This window comes from Haliotis rufescens, unplaced genomic scaffold, assembly GCF_023055435.1.
Source record: "Haliotis rufescens isolate VD_foot unplaced genomic scaffold, xgHalRufe1.0.p SCAF_17, whole genome shotgun sequence".
NCBI lineage: Eukaryota > Metazoa > Mollusca > Gastropoda > Lepetellida > Haliotidae > Haliotis > Haliotis rufescens.
In genome coordinates, this window is record NW_025963857.1 from 21,522,427 (window position 1) to 21,538,796 (window position 16,370).

Below are 16,370 nucleotides of genomic sequence, written 5' to 3' on the forward strand. Positions count from 1 at the left end.
TCCAACTTCGCAATGTGATCTTTATCTGCGATGGGCTTCAAGGGTTCATATAATTTTTATGTCTTTTTCATCCACCACAGTGAGCGGTATGTCCATGCTTGTATCTATACTAGCGATCGGTGGCGTCTGCACTATATACACCACACTGGTAAGTAACATGGCCGTGGGTTTCACTAAATTCATGACAACTCTTTCAGAATCGAACCACAGAGTTGTCTTTATTACACTTAATTTGATTGAATATGTTTACCTTTTTTATTGTAAATAATATATTATTATTAAATATTTGCTTTGATAAGTTTGTATTGTTTGGAATATAATGTATTATGTAACTATTTGTAATTTATAGGGAGGTTTGAAAGCAGTCGTGTGGACAGACGTTTTCCAGATAGTTATCGTCATATCCGGTATACTCGCGCTGATCATCAAGGGAACAATAGAAGTGGGAGGGGCAAGGGCGGTCTGGCAGAAAGCTTCCGAAGGCGGGAGATTGGAAAATGTATTTGAGTAAGAAACATGCACGCAGACATCTTGTTACATCTGAACAAGAGAATGATCCACTAAAGACTTGAAAACTCATAGCTGTCTGTGTCATTTCAGTGTAGAATTTATAATGGGTGCTATGAATGTATCACAAATGATAAGAATTTGCATGCAGATTATATAAGCAGCCCGGAAAATGAGTATATAAATGTATAAGTGCCAGTGTATTTTGATATAAGACACGTGGAAACAGCACGTACTGCTCTGATGATTTGTATTTCTTGTATTTCTTTCTGTGGGGGCACGGGTGGCCCAGTCGTCTAAGGCGCTGTGCAGAGTTGCGTCCCTTGGGCACGCCAGAAACTTATGATTGTGTGGTCGAATCCCAGTTCGCCCCGATTATGTTTCTAGGTTTGTCAGCACCATACTCGTGCTCGTACCCGTTTCACCGAATTGGTAACGTCTGAGACCTGCATCACTTCGGGCTTTACTCCCACATTAAGCTGACACGCCGTGATATAACTCGAAAACTGTTAAAAGCGGCGTTAAACCCAACTCACTCACTCATTTAAGTCTGTGAACCCGTTAGACTTGGTAACTAGTGTGAATTCAGACAATGGAACCTGAATTATTTTAATAACTTCCAACAATGTAATTTTTGTGGCAGGCAATTTCATTTTTTTCAAGGGGCATAATAATGCTTGTCAAGGATTTTCAAGGACAATTTAAATTAGGACGATGGGTTAATGGTTAACTAAAGTAATATGAAAGAATCGGTTTAATAAATAAATTATGCAATATCTTGGTAATTCTTGATCAAATATATGTGGCACCATATTACCATATTTATTTTCGGCACGTGATGTTGAATACGCTACGTTGTCATGGACGCTGCCGTAAACAATTAGAGAAATGAGAAACATTTAATAAACCATTCTCATATCTGCTTCGCGGGAGAGGTACATCTTGTGTTAATGCTGTTCATGTTTCTAGTTTTGATCCCGACCCACTGAAGCGTCACACGTTCTGGTCTCTGGTGTTCGGAGGTTCCATTACGACCCTCAGCATCTACGCTATCAACCAGGCCCTCGTGCAGCGCTATCTTGCCGTGAAGAAACTCAGGCATGCCCAAGGGTAGGTCTAGATACTCAGGCATGCGCAGGGGTAGGTCTAGATACTCAGATATACACAGGGGTAGGTCTAGATACTCAGGCGTGCACAGAGGTAGGTCTAGATACTCAGGCATGCACAGGGGCAGGTCCAGATACTCAGACATACACAGGGGCAGGTCTAGATACTCAGGCATGCACAGGGGTAGGTCAAGATACTCAGGCATGCACAGGGGCAGGTCTAGATACTCAGACATACACAGGGGTAGGTCTAGATACTCAGACATACACAGGGGTAGGTCTAGATACTCGGGCGTGCACAGGGGTAGGTCTAGATACTCAGACATACACAGGGGTAGGTCTAGATACTCAGGCGTACACAGGGGTAGGTCCAGATACTCAGACATACACAGGGGCAGGTCTAGATACTCAGACATACACAGGGGTAGGTCTAGATACTCAGACATACACAGGGGTAGGTCTAGATACTCGGGCGTGCACAGGGGTAGGTCTAGATACTCGGGCGTGCACAGGGGTAGGTCTAGATACTCAGACATGCACAGGGGTAGGTCTAGATACGCAGGCGTACACATGAGTAGGTCCAGATACGCAGGCGTGTACAGGGGTAGGTCTAGATACTCATGCATACACAGGGGTAGGTCTAGATACTCAGACATACACAGGGGTAGGTCTAGATACTCAGACATACACAGGGGTAGGTCTAGATACTCAGACATACACAGGGGTAGGTCTAGATACTCAGACATGCACGGGGGTAGGTCTAGATACTCGGGCGTACACAGGAGTAGGTCCAGATACTCAGACATGCACAGGGGTAGGCCTAGATACTCAGACATACACAGGGGTAGGCCTAGATACTCAGACATACACAGGGGTAGGTCTAGATACTCAGACATACACAGGGGTAGACCTAGATACTCAGACATGCACAGGGGTAGGCCTAGATACTCAGACATGCACAGGGGTAGGCCTAGATACTCAGACATGCACGGGGGTAGGCCTAGATACTCAGACATGCACAGGGGTAGGCCTAGATACTCAGACATACACAGGGGTAGGCCTAGATACTCAGACATGCACAGGGGTAGGCCTAGATACTCAGACATGCACAGGGGTAGGCCTAGATACTCAGACATGCACAGGGGTAGGTCTAGATACTCAGACATGCACGGGGGTAGGCCTAGATACTCAGACATGCACAGGGGTAGGCCTAGATACTCAGACATACACAGGGGTAGGTCTAGATACTCAGACATGCACAGGGGTAGGCCTAGATACTCAGACATGCACAGGGGTAGGCCTAGATACTCAGACATACACAGGGGTAGGCCTAGATACTCAGACATGCACAGGGGTAGGCCTATATACTCAGACATGCACGGGGATAGGCCTAGATACTCAGACATGCACAGGGGTAGGTCTAGATACTCAGACATGCACGGGGGTAGGCCTAGATACTCAGACATGCACAGGGGTAGGCCTAGATACTCAGACATACACAGGGGTAGGCCTAGATACTCAGACATACACAGGGGTAGGCCTAGATACTCAGACATGCACGGGGGTAGGCCTAGATACTCAGACATGCACAGGGGTAGGTCTAGATACTCAGACATGCACGGGGGTAGGCCTAGATACTCAGACATGCACAGGGGTAGGCCTAGATACTCAGACATACACAGGGGTAGGTCTAGATACTCAGACATGCACAGGGGTAGGCCTAGATACTCAGACATGCACAGGGGTAGGCCTAGATACTCAGACATACACAGGGGTAGGCCTAGATACTCAGACATGCACAGGGGTAGGCCTAGATACTCAGACATGCACGGGGGTAGGCCTAGATACTCAGACATGCACAGGGGTAGGTCTAGATACTCAGACATGCACGGGGGTAGGCCTAGATACTCAGACATGCACAGGGGTAGGCCTAGATACTCAGACATACACAGGGGTAGGTCTAGATACTCAGACATGCACAGGGGTAGGCCTAGATACTCAGACATACACAGGGGTAGGCCTAGATACTCAGACATGCACGGGGGTAGGCCTAGATACTCAGACATGCACAGGGGTAGGCCTAGATACTCAGACATACACAGGGGTAGGTCTAGATACTCAGACCTGCACGGGGGTAGGCCTAGATACTCAGACATGCACAGGGGTAGGTCTAGATACTCAGACATGCACGGGGGTAGGCCTAGATACTCAGACATGCACAGGGGTAGGCCTAGATACTCAGACATACACAGGGGTAGGTCTAGATACTCAGACATGCACAGGGGTAGGCCTAGATACTCAGACATACACAGGGGTAGGCCTAGATACTCAGACATGCACAGGGGTAGGCCTAGATACTCAGACATGCACAGGGGTTGGTGTAAAAACTCAGGCATGTGCAGGGGTAGGTCTAGATACGCAGGCGTACACAGGAGTAGGTCCAGATACTCAGACATGCACGGGGGTAGGTCTAGATACTCAGACATACACAGGGGTAGGCCTAGATACCCAGTGCACGGAGTATGTTTAGCTCAAGCATGCAAAGGTGCTGTTTCGAGAAACTCACGCCTTTCGAAGTGTGACACTCTTGACATAAATAAGAAGGCGGACTGTGTACAGATGGCTTGTCGCAAGATAGAGAGAAAGTTACAGACACGACAAAGGGAACTGATATATTATTACCGTCATTGGTAACATTTTATGACAATCAACAGCTGTTTATCACCCGAGTTTAGCTCTTAAGAGCCAAAGGAGGTCACGTGAATTGTAACAGATATTCTTGATTTCTCTTACCAATAATTATGACATCCGTTACACTACTTCAGCACCATCTACTTCAACCTGCCCTCCAACATCATCGCGACGACGTTGATGACAGGGGTGGGGCTGGTGACGTATGCCAAGTACAAGGACTGCGACCCCTACAAGTCCGGCAAGATGACCAAGTTTGACCAGGTTTGTCGTCCCAGGAATCCTTCAGTCAGTAATATAGAATACAAACCTGTAACCACATCTTTCTGTAAGATGAGTGAGTGAGGTGTTTTACGCCGCTTTTAGCAATATTCCAGCAATATCACGGTGGGGGACACCAGGGGCTTCACACATTGTACCCATGTCGGGAATCGACTAGCAAACGCTTTAACCACTTGGCTACCCGACTGCCCCCTTTCAGAGGAAAGCAGAGTGACACAATTGCCGTAAGTATAGGATACATGGTCAGATCACTTACCCATAGGGAACCAGTGGTCAAAAGCCCAGTGGCCAACTCGCTGTGCAGAGTTACGCCCCTTAGTTGTTAGGATGCTCTGATAGTTGTTCGAATCCAAGATTCGCCCCGATTATGATCCTTGGTCTGTCTGCGCCATGACCTTGTTAACAGTTTCAGGAACGTGGTCCACGTCAGCGACCTGCCCCCTTCCCCATTAAGCTGACACAGCAATATGTAACTAAATGCCGCTTAAAACGGTGTTAAACTTAAATCATTCACTCACTTGATAGTGTAATATCTCCACACAAGGAATGTCATGTAACTGGTCATGTTTTAGACATCTTCGTGTAGGATGCAAAAATACAGTGGAACTTTGCTAATCTATACCCTTGGAAACCACCTTTGGCGAACGAATTTATACAAATGTAAAAGTATACTCAAATGTTTGATGGTGGCTAAAATTATTCGATGGTGATGTAATTGATATGGGTATCATTGTTATGTTTTGGGCCTTTAATTTGCAGTGTTTCGTGGACTGATTACAGCCTATTAACGTCTTCATAGCGTTTGTAATGCTTTGGTCAAATCCAATTTTTAAGTGTATACTTTCTTTTGCCAGGCATTTATTTCATATTTCGTTATCCCAGATAGCTGTTTATTTATCGTCGGTTTCGTCCGGATTAACAAGGTTTTATTGTATATAAATGAACAACTTTAGATTCGTCGCCACCACACCGTGTGAGTGTTATATAACTAGTATATATATATATGTGGATCAGGTCCGTGTCCGTGGTCCAGTGGTAGAAGGTCCGTCCGGAGAGCGGGGTTTGATCCCCGGCCGCGTCATACCGAAAGACGTCAAAAGATGGTACTTGTTGTTACCTTGCCTGGCGCTCGGCATTGAGGGGCTGATACAAGGACTGGTCGACTTGGAGTCAGTATACAGTATCTGAGTGGGGTATTCATGTTAAACTGCAGTATGATATCTCACTGGGCTAGCACAATATGACATCAGTCCGGACTAGTACAAGCAGCCACACACACATACGCACGCACGCACACGCACACGCACACACACACACACACACACACACACACACACACACACACACGTTGAACTCCATTTTACCTCAGCTCACCTCACCTATGTGCCCCAACCCTAACTCCACCTCCCTGTCACTCCAGCTGGTGCCCCTCCTGGTGATGGAGACCCTGGGCATGGTCCCGGGCCTGGCAGGACTCTTCATCTCCTGTGTGTTCAGCGCTGCTCTCAGGTGAGTGACATACATGACTTAGGTGGTGTAAGAACCTGATTTGTGTCCACATCAACTGACCTCACGGTCTAACCTGAAGACGCTTCATTACTGTACATAAAATTTATATTATGCCAGAAAAGTATGGCATAGTGGGAATCATCAAGACATATCGTCTGATCTTTATGGTATTGGCAAATCTACTGGGGTGTAGGCGATCAGATCTAATGGGTTCTAATGTTCTAATGGTTGGTGTGATGAGATGGTGGTGCACAAGGCCGTTAAAGATGTCGGTGGTCAAATTTGAAATATGCATTTTGCAGCCAATGTCATTAACAGCGGGTAAAATCTCCACTGTTGACCAGACATGCGAGGCATGCTTCTGATGAGTCGACCAATGCCAGCTTAACTCATGTTCCACTCATCAGTGAGAGCAACACCGAGTTCATTGCGAGTGGTGGGTGTATTTTGACGTTGACGTACACGTGTGCCAATGACGTCCCTGGTTTGTTCAATGGGGGAAAGGTCAGGATTTAGTGCTAGCCATAATATTGAGTGAGTGAGTGAGTGAGTATGGTTTTACGCCGCTTTTAGCAATATTCCAGCAATATCACGGCGGGGGACACCAGAAATGGGCTTCACACATTGTCCCCATGTCGGGAATCGAACCCGGCTCTTCGGCGTGACGGGCGCCATAACATTGGTGTTTTTTTCTGCTGGAGATATTGGGTCACAATTATATCACGATGAGCACGTGCATTATCATCTTGAAAGATGAAACGTTGCCCAACACGTTGTGCAAATGGCAGCACGAGTAGTGCAATGGTGTTTTCCCGATAGTATTGACCTGTAAACTCTGCCATGGACAATATGGAGCGCAGTTCGGCAGGTCATTGTGATACCACACCATACCATTAAGGACCCGACCCAAAACAATCATGCTGTACGACGTTAACGTCCATATAAAAAAACTCTCATTAGGACGTCTCCAAGCTCGCGTTTCCTTCGGTCATGGACGTCGGAAGTGCACGTCACTGCAACATGCCTATGTCACGTAAACATTCAGCACGTTGCAAACGTTGTATGATCAATACTGTTGCTTCCTTAATGATTGGATGTATTTAATAAAGTGTCTTTGAGCATTTGGTTTCAAGAAAACAAAATTCATCTGCTCACAACTAGTCTGTGTGACAATGGTAAATATGGAATACCACCCATTGCACGTGCTGTCCGAGGTCACGTGCTTCATGTCTCAATGTTGTGTTAGGGAGCTCAAATTCTTCGGAAATGTTCTCGCCACATGTTTTCATTGCCAGACATTGGTGTGTTTTCCTGTAGTTTCAACCGAAAACAAAATATCCCCTTTGTTTTTGCAAAGTATATTTATAGAATCATAAAAGTCTCAACTGCGCTGCTTGCCGAGGAGTTTTAAACATTTATTGACGAGTGTTTTTTTTCATATCTGAAGACACGAGTATAAAATTCTATTTACCGTCCAAATCATTCCATTTATCAGTCTTTTTCAGTTTAATCAGTAATAAGCAGTGTCTTGTGTCTATAAAGTACAGCTAACCACTTAGTAGCAGAGGGATTAGTGATGTTTATAGATCGTAGTGTCATGGGGATGACGTCACAGTGGTCCGCAATGGATTGTGATGCAATTTTATTGCAGCCATATCTCCTAGGAAGCAAGGTTTGGGTGATAAATACGCCTTTTTTGACTGCTAGGACCCCTGATTTCCAATTCCATCTTTACTCCCGTATTGTGATCCTTGTCTGACATAGCTGTGTTCGTGGGTTTCCAGAGCTTAAAGTTTAGGATATGTCACTATGGCCTTTCCTCCTGTAATAAGCTGACACGAGGTGATATATGTTACTGAAATACTGTTAAAAGAGACGTTGAGCCCCACGCCCCCATAACCAGTATCATACGTTTTATGTAGCGTTTTATATGCATTAAGCATTGGGATCAATGCCTTAATCTACTGCAGTTGGCTTTATATCTGTCATACATGTTTATACTTACAATACTTGAACTCAAAGAATTGACCTTGTCCTTTCATTTTAACCTGTACTCCAAATGGAGGAATTACGTTCATGTTTGGTCAATTGTTTGATAGGCATTACTTAGAAGTTGACGGATGACAGAGTAGAGACAATTTATGGATAACAACTTCTTTATTTACTGTAATGGGGACGTTTCGGTATATATCCTTATACCGTTGTCAAGAAAGGCTTAAAGATGAGCCTGGTACATACATATATAAGATCACCTTGATCTTAAGTATAATTCGTTGTTGTTTTGTGTTTATGAATGACGTTGACCATGTCGTCTGCTGTGCAGTACAGTGTCGTCTGGCGTGAACGCCCTAGCCTTGGTCCATCTTGAGGACATCATCAAGCCTTGCTACAAGACATTGACAGGGACCGCCATGCGAGAGAAGCTCGGAACAGTCATCTCCAAGGTGCTGAGTGAGTGGCCTGGTAGTGTACATTGAGCATAGGTCTACTCGGGACACGGGTAGCGAGTTGTCTAAGGCGCCACAATTCGCTGCGCACAGTTGCGTCCCCTAGAAGTGATTCAAAACATTTGACCTGATAAGGATTCTTGTTTTTCAGCACCATTCACATATTTCTGGGTTTCACCAAAGTGGAAAAGGTCTAAGAAATGTATCATGTATGGCCTAACATCAACAGTAAGCTGAAACGCCTGATGTAACAGAAATGCTATTCAACGTTAAACTCACTCCCTGTGTATTAAGCCTATAACTAGTGCACAGGGTCAGTTCCACAAAGCGATCTTAGCGCTAAGATAATCGTAACACAGTCGTAGCTCTACAATCGCTTTGTGGAACGGGGCCCTGTATTGGAGTCTGGTGACCCTAGTCTTGGATCAGTTGATTACAATTGATACACATGGCTGACTGCGTGTCATCATTCCGAACGGCGTGTGTCGTTGCTCATGTTATCAGCCTACCGTTTGCCAGGCCCAGATTATTTATAGGATGCTGTGATAGAGCTGGAATATTACTGAAGGGGCATAAGGCAACCGTGATTCCCTCAGTTACTGTAGCATGTTGAACCAGACAATATGTGAGTCAAGGAAACCAGTGGAGCACTGTTCCAAAATGAATTATATGTATCAACCAATGAAAATGAGTGCAATCAAAACACGAACCAGATATTTCTAGCCCCTGCCCGCCTCAGATAGGGACGACGGTGAAGCCTAGGGGTTGAAACGTTCGCTCTCCATGCGGAAGACCCATGCTTTGATTCCCCGACGTGTAAAGCACTTGGGCCTCGGAAGTGATATTGCCGGAACAGTGCTAAAACCTTCACATAAACCCTACTCTCTATTTTCCCTCTCCACAGCACTGTTGTTTGGTCTCTTGACGGTCGGGCTGGCGTTCCTCGCTGGTAAGATGGGCGGGACGATGTTGCAGATAACCCTAAGCTCCTTCGGGATGACGGGCGGGCCCCTCCTCGGCCTCTTCCTCCTCGCCATCTTCGTCCCCTTCGCCACCACGCCCGTACGTACACGAACACGACACCATGAAAGGGACATATCAAGTTTGATTCAAACGTTTGTTGTTTTCGTGAAATTTGCCTATCGTTATATTTTTACAACACGTCTTTTTTTGCTTGTCCGGGAGAAGGGAAAATCCATAAGATGTTATAAGGGTAACGCTATTCGTCAGGGCGATATCATTTGCAAGAGCCTGAGGTTTGCTGTAACTGCCTGACAAAGGAGGATCGTTGTTTGTTTGTTTGTTTGTTTGTTTGTTTGTTTGTTGTTTAACGCCGCACTCAGCAATATTCCAGCTATATGACGGCGGTCTGTAAATAATCGAGTCTGGACCAGACAATCCAGTGATTGATATCATGAGCATCGATCCACGCAAATGGGATCGATGACATGCATCAACCAAGTCAGCGAGCCTGACCACCCGATCCCGTTAGTCGCCTCTTACGACAAGCATAGTCACCTTTTACAGCAAGCATGGGCTGCTGAAGACCTGTTCTACCCCGGGTCACCTTAACATAGACTTACGACAGTCGTAGCGCTAGGGTTGTTTTGTACAACGGTACCCAGAAAAATTGCGTTACTGTTATTTTACCCAAATGGAGAAACTCTGTCGTGATAATACCATTGAACTAACCCAAACAACAACGTATGGCAGGCGTTACGCTCACAATAAGGACAGTAGGTTTAGTGTGACGCTGGCCTAGAAACACCTCGTCAACAATGGATAACGTTTCTATAAATCGCGTGGTTTTATTCGACCTTGGCTTTCGATTCCCCCAACATCAGAGAGAAACAGTTTTGTGAGTTCATCGAAAGTAAATTTTCGGAGTTTGATGGACATGACTCGTAGTAGATATAGAAACGATTGACAGTGCAGTAATGGAGATCTTACCGCTGCAATCAAGGTTAACGTTGCGCTTGACATCATCGACCCATAATGTCATCAGTTGACTCGTGAGGCGCTTGGTCAATTACACGAGTAGACAGAGTCGTTCTGATAGACTCCATGTTGGTTTACGTTAGTATGCAGAATAGCTATGACGTCATATGGAAACATATTGATAATGGCCATCGTCAGGCAAAATGAGGACATTATCAAGTATTATAGCTAAAATGGATATAATTATCACTAAACCGCCCGCGTGTTATCAGAAACTAGCGGGCCACTGTAACTTGATAATACTCTCATATTGCTTGACGACTGGCGACGTCATCTGGTTTATTCTATGACGTTTCCATACTTGTTAAAGTGGGTCAGTGACATTCGTTATGTGTTGATTGCAGTAAATGTTTCAAAACCGATATTGTTTATATATATTTGATAACAAGTTCTATCCATTTTAGCTATAATAACGGTAACACTATTTTTCAGAGCATTATCGTTTGCAGAAACACTCGGTCTGTTCAACTGCCCTCCTTCATCAGGCAGTTAATGGAAGACCTCGGGCTTCTGCAAATGATAATGCCCTGAAAAATAGCGTTACCCTTATAAACTGTGGTCCGCACTTTGCATGATAACTTGCGGGCCAGTTTATGATATTGTATCCAGTTTAGTTAAAATTGATGTTATCACCTGGTACAAAATGTGGTTATCCTTGTATTCCTCCCATGATGCAGGGTGCTGTCGCCGCCCTGTTCTCGGGCCTTGTGTTCAGTTTGTGGGTGGTAATAGGCTCCACTGTCAACGGATCTCGCCCACCGATCCTTAACATCACCACCGACGGCTGTGACGTCATGTCGGGGTTTAACTCTACGTACAGCACACCTACCACCATGAGGTCATTGCTTAGCAACATGACCGTGGTCATGGTAAACACGACCCTTACTGCGGACAGGTAAGTACGTCAGACAATAGAGTTACAAGGTTCACAAATATGTTCATTTGAGACACTACGAATTCATATGTACTGCCAGCGAGGAATACTGCATCGTCATGTTATTCAATGTATTCCGATGCTGTTATGATACCTTATTTCTTATTCTGTTTTGAAGGGACACGGGTGGCGCAGCCGTCTAAGGCTTCGTAATTCGCTGTGCAGAGTTGTGTCCCTTAGGCACGCCAGAAACCCATGATTGTGGGTTCGAAACCGGTTCGCCCCGATTATGTTTCTAGGTTTGTCAGCACCATGCGGTTTCGCCAAAGTGGTAAATGTCTGAGACCTGCATCAATTCGGGCTTTCCTCCCGCATTAAGCTGATACGCCGTGATATGACTAGAATACTGTTCAAAGCGGCGTTAGCCCCAACGCACTCACTCACTATTCTTGAGTGAGTTGGGTTTAAAGCCACATTGAACATTATTTCTGTTATGACACGGCGTGTCAGCTTGTTGGTGATGCAGGTTTAGACATTTTACCACATTGGTGAAACACACGAGCACGGGTATTGCGCTGACAAACAAAATATCATAATCGGGCCGGATTCTGGCACGACAAAAGAACGAAACACTCCATTGCGAATTGCTTAGGTTTGGCTTGACGCTGTTTGCGAACAGTTGGTGTCATCACTGATTTTCAGTGATCCATTCATACAATTTTCACCATTTTATTTTGCCTTTTATACCCAGTGGAACCTGGTTCGGCCACTCGTCCCGTAAATTGTTACATGCATTATAGCCATATGGTTGGGTGATACTTATCTATCATACAAAACAAATATATCCAAAACAGCCCATGCAAGTGTATGATAGTGGGCAAGTCTAGATTACTGAACTGTCCGAATATGAAGAGAGTCTCTGGTCTCCTTTTTATCATTTTTTATTAAGATAATCAACAAGTACTTTTTTCTGTAAGATGTGTTCATTTCAGAGACTAGATTTTAGTCATGGTGATACTATTAGCACTATATACCGCCTGGTTTATATCCACAGCCCCCCTCCGCCACCGATGGCCATCTACCGCCTCTCGTATATGTGGTACAGCGGGACGTCGGTCCTCGTCGCCTTCACTGTGGGCGTCATCATCAGCATCCTCACAGGTCAGATAACACTGTAGGCACCATCACCAGCTTTATCACGGGTCATGTAGGCCCGGGGTAGAATAGGTCTTCAGCAGCCCATGCTTCCCGTAAGAGGCGACTAACGGGATCGGGTGGTCAGGCTCGCTGACTTGGTTCATGCATGTCGTCGTAACCCGATGGCGTGGATCGATGCTCATGATATCAATCACTGGATTGTCTGGTCCAGACTCGATTATTTACAGGTCATATAGCTGGAATATTGCTGAGTGCGGCGTCAAAAAAGACACAACCAAAACGGGTCATGTAACCACTGTGTGCGTCATAACCAGCCCTGTCACGGGCTATTTATAAGCCTTTGATGTTTTAACAGGTCAGCAAATCACACCAGGCGACCTTCTCATCCATATCGCATTTGTAAATAAATATGCACCAGTAAGTAAATAAATACCTATGGTGCACGTCACTGTGTACAATTTCCTGAAAGCGGACAGGAAATTGTACACAGTGACGTGCACCATAGGTATTTATTTACTTACTGGTGCATATTTATTTACAAATGCGATATGGATGAGAAGGTCGCCTGGTGTGATTTGCTGACCTGTTAAAACATCAAAGGCTTATAAATAGCCCGTGACAGGGCTGGTTATGACGCACACAGTGGTTACATGACCCGTCGAACATACAGTGGGATTCCAAATTAAAGTACTCACGGAAATGGAAAAAAAAATAAATGCAGTTAATATACAAAATAAATATATAAATATTCAAACAACTCAATTTGTACTAATTGGGCCTTGGCGCAAATACAGCGTATCAAAGGTTTTTATGTCTTTTTACACGTAAAAATGTGTAAAAATATGAACAAAACAGACTATTGTGAAACTGAGTATAACCAGGTGTTAGTAGATCAAGGTGAATGTCCATGACCTATGACACCTTGACGACAGGTGAAAACAGGTGCTTGAAACCCACGTGCATGTGATTTGTCAGTGGTTAGTGATTTGTGAGTGGCGTTGTGGGATAGTGAATCATCGTCAAAATATCAGAACGTAAGAGTAACATATTCCCTTATCAAACAACAACTTACATGTCATTATTATTATGTACATAAACATAGCTGTTATTTTTATTGTTGTTTTGATAACTTTTTTCCAGGCTAATTTGCATAATGCCTATAGCCTGTTTCTGCCATGTCAATTTGGACTTAGTTTTATTTTTTAATGTTGAAAGTGCCTACAAATTACCTCCTGTAAAGTACATTTTGTATTGAGCACTGAGATAAAACTAGCAAATCCAGACTAGTACTTTTCCAGTTGTTTTGTTATTTCGTATTTACATCTACGTAATGCATTGTGTCGATTAATAAATCCAGCAAAACAGGTTTTTTCATTTCCATGAGTTCTTTAGTTGCATCATTTTCGACAAAGTATTAATGTATTAATGGGTCTTCGAGAATCTGTGGAGTGAGTGAGTACGCTGCTTTTAGCAACGTTCCAGCAATATCACTGAGGCTTTCGGTTGGAGGCTTCCCTGTGTTTACGGTACTGTGCTTTAATCCCGTAGTTGCTTATGGTGTATGGGTGTTTCAGGTGGTTTGAGGAAGCCGGACGTGAATCCAGAGCTGGTGATCAACGTGTGGAAGAAACTGAAGACTCTGGTGTCTCGGAACAAGCAGCAGTACGTCCTCACAGACGAGACGACCAAGCTGGAGGTGAGATTCAGCTACTGGCCAATCAAACAATATTATCGTGAACGTGACATAAGTAAACTTAATTGATATAAGAGAATTCCTTAATTATTCGTCTTATCGTGTACCTTCCGACCGAAATGGACGCGAAAGTGCTTAATGGCACTTTCAATGGAGTTCTCCAATGGTTTCCCCGACACTTGCATCCTACAATCATCCGGGCCTCTGATGATGTTGAAGATGTAACGAGCGCTTTCGGAGGATCTAATTCCGCACTCTTGTTTTAGACCATGAAAATTATTATTCCAAGACGCCTTTTTTTAAGACATCTACAGTTTCCTGGCGTAAAACTGCATACCCCTCCTGGTATCAGACGTCTGCAAATCACAAGACTTTTTAGGGGCGGTCGGGTAGCCTTGTGGTTAAAGCGTTCGCTCGTCACGCCGAAGACCCGGGTTCGATTCCCGACATGGGTACTATGTGTTAAGCCCATTTCTGGTGTACCAAGCCGTGATATTGCTGGAATACTCACTCCCTCACTCACAAGACTTTTTCTATATCCACTTAACTCTGTAGAATCTGTATTTGGAAAAGACATATGTAACCCTTTTGCCCCCTTCTCTAAATAGCTGCTATTGTTTCAGACCCACTGCCTACCAGAATCGGTACATCTTGAGCGATGACAGATGTAGAGGAGTGGGCATCAGCTGTAGTTGTTCCTCTGGGCAAGTCGGTGACTCCACCTCACTGTATAGAGAAGTGCCTATCAAGGTGTATCTCCATGTACCCAAACAATCCGTCCTGTGAACAACACGAAGACTGCTTCAAATGCACGAGACTTCGGTTATAGCAGCTGGTTGTCATGAAAACTGCTATTGACCTCAGGAGGGGCTTTGTTCAGAATGCTTCCTCGAAGGAGAGGATGTTTTGGGGTTTCTGTCACTTTCATGATAGGACACGCACATCTTCCGAAAGAAATCAAAAGCCTTGACTTGACAATGAACAATTGTAGATTCATCATAATCATTTTTTTGTACAAAGGTATATACCAAGACTTTTTGTATGTGTGGCAGCTGTAGAAGGATTTGATCGATTGTTGAATCTGTTAAACAATATTGTTAAACTGTTATGCTATCTTTAGTTTCAGCTGGATAGTGGACACAACTCAGATCTGATAAATATAGGGGACACAGGTGGCCCAGTCGTCTAAGGCGCCGCTATTCGCTGTGCAGAGTTGCGTCCCTTGGGCACGCCAGAAACTTATGATTGAGGGTTCGAATCCTGGTTAGCTCCGATTATGTTTCTAGGTGTGTCAGCACCATACCCGTGCTCGTGGGTTTCACCGATGTGGTAGGCGTCTGAGACCGGCGTCTGAGACCTGCGTCAGGCTTTCCTCCCACATTAAACTGACAAGCCGTGATATAACTGGAATACTGTTAAAAGCGGCGTTAAACCCAACTCACTCACTAACTGATAAATATAGTATCAAGAGATGAAAAAATCTACAGGGAAATAAATAAGTTCATGAGTGACATGTAAGTTTATGCTACCATGACAGACTATGTGGTGTTAGAAGCGATAATGCGTGGGTCGACATGTGTTGAGTCCAACGTTTGATATACTTATTATTTCAAAATGACCGATTATGTTTAGAAAGCATCCTCGATGGTGATGCGAATGTTGAAATCAGATGTGCGTATTGTGATTTGAAACCTGTGACTGAAGACCACACAGAATAGTCGTTTCCAAAGTCATGGTAAAAGTTGGTATCGCTAAACTCCCAGGTTGCATTTTTTGTAACTTTAGTAGTTATCAATTTATCTACGTGAAAAAGTTAAATACCTCTTTGTTGTGCCTACATCTACTTTATTGTTTATTACATATTTAATATTGTTGATGTCAGTTCACATATTGTTAGTATATATCGTCCACATTGTTGTTGAGTCACTTTTATCACAGTCTCACATTTGATAGATATTTCATGTTGTCCAAGTGTTGCTGTTGACAATTGTTATCAGGATAATAAGGATTCTACCATGACATTGAAGAATGCTTGATTCTGATTGGTTAAAAAGAGTATTCCTTTTTGCAACAGAACCTCTTTTAAAATTATTAAGCCTTTTTAC

General features: G+C 44.2%; 1 protein-coding gene across 1 annotated transcript in view; it reads left to right on the forward strand.

Moving 5' to 3' along the window:
- LOC124133957 (sodium-coupled monocarboxylate transporter 1-like) overlaps positions 1–15,544 on the forward strand; it is a 47,851-nt gene extending 32,307 nt beyond the window's left edge. Inside the window, exons 4-14 of the mRNA XM_048397703.1 lie at positions 81–148; positions 350–507; positions 1,477–1,617; positions 4,439–4,568; positions 6,007–6,095; positions 8,419–8,546; positions 9,447–9,604; positions 11,218–11,435; positions 12,469–12,575; positions 14,147–14,268; positions 14,889–15,544. Of these exons, the coding sequence (XP_048253660.1) occupies positions 81–148; positions 350–507; positions 1,477–1,617; positions 4,439–4,568; positions 6,007–6,095; positions 8,419–8,546; positions 9,447–9,604; positions 11,218–11,435; positions 12,469–12,575; positions 14,147–14,268; positions 14,889–14,927 (1,358 nt within the window). The 3' untranslated portion in view covers positions 14,928–15,544. The remainder of the gene's footprint in view (positions 1–80; positions 149–349; positions 508–1,476; positions 1,618–4,438; positions 4,569–6,006; positions 6,096–8,418; positions 8,547–9,446; positions 9,605–11,217; positions 11,436–12,468; positions 12,576–14,146; positions 14,269–14,888) is intronic.
- Positions 15,545–16,370: the final 826 nt, after the last annotated feature.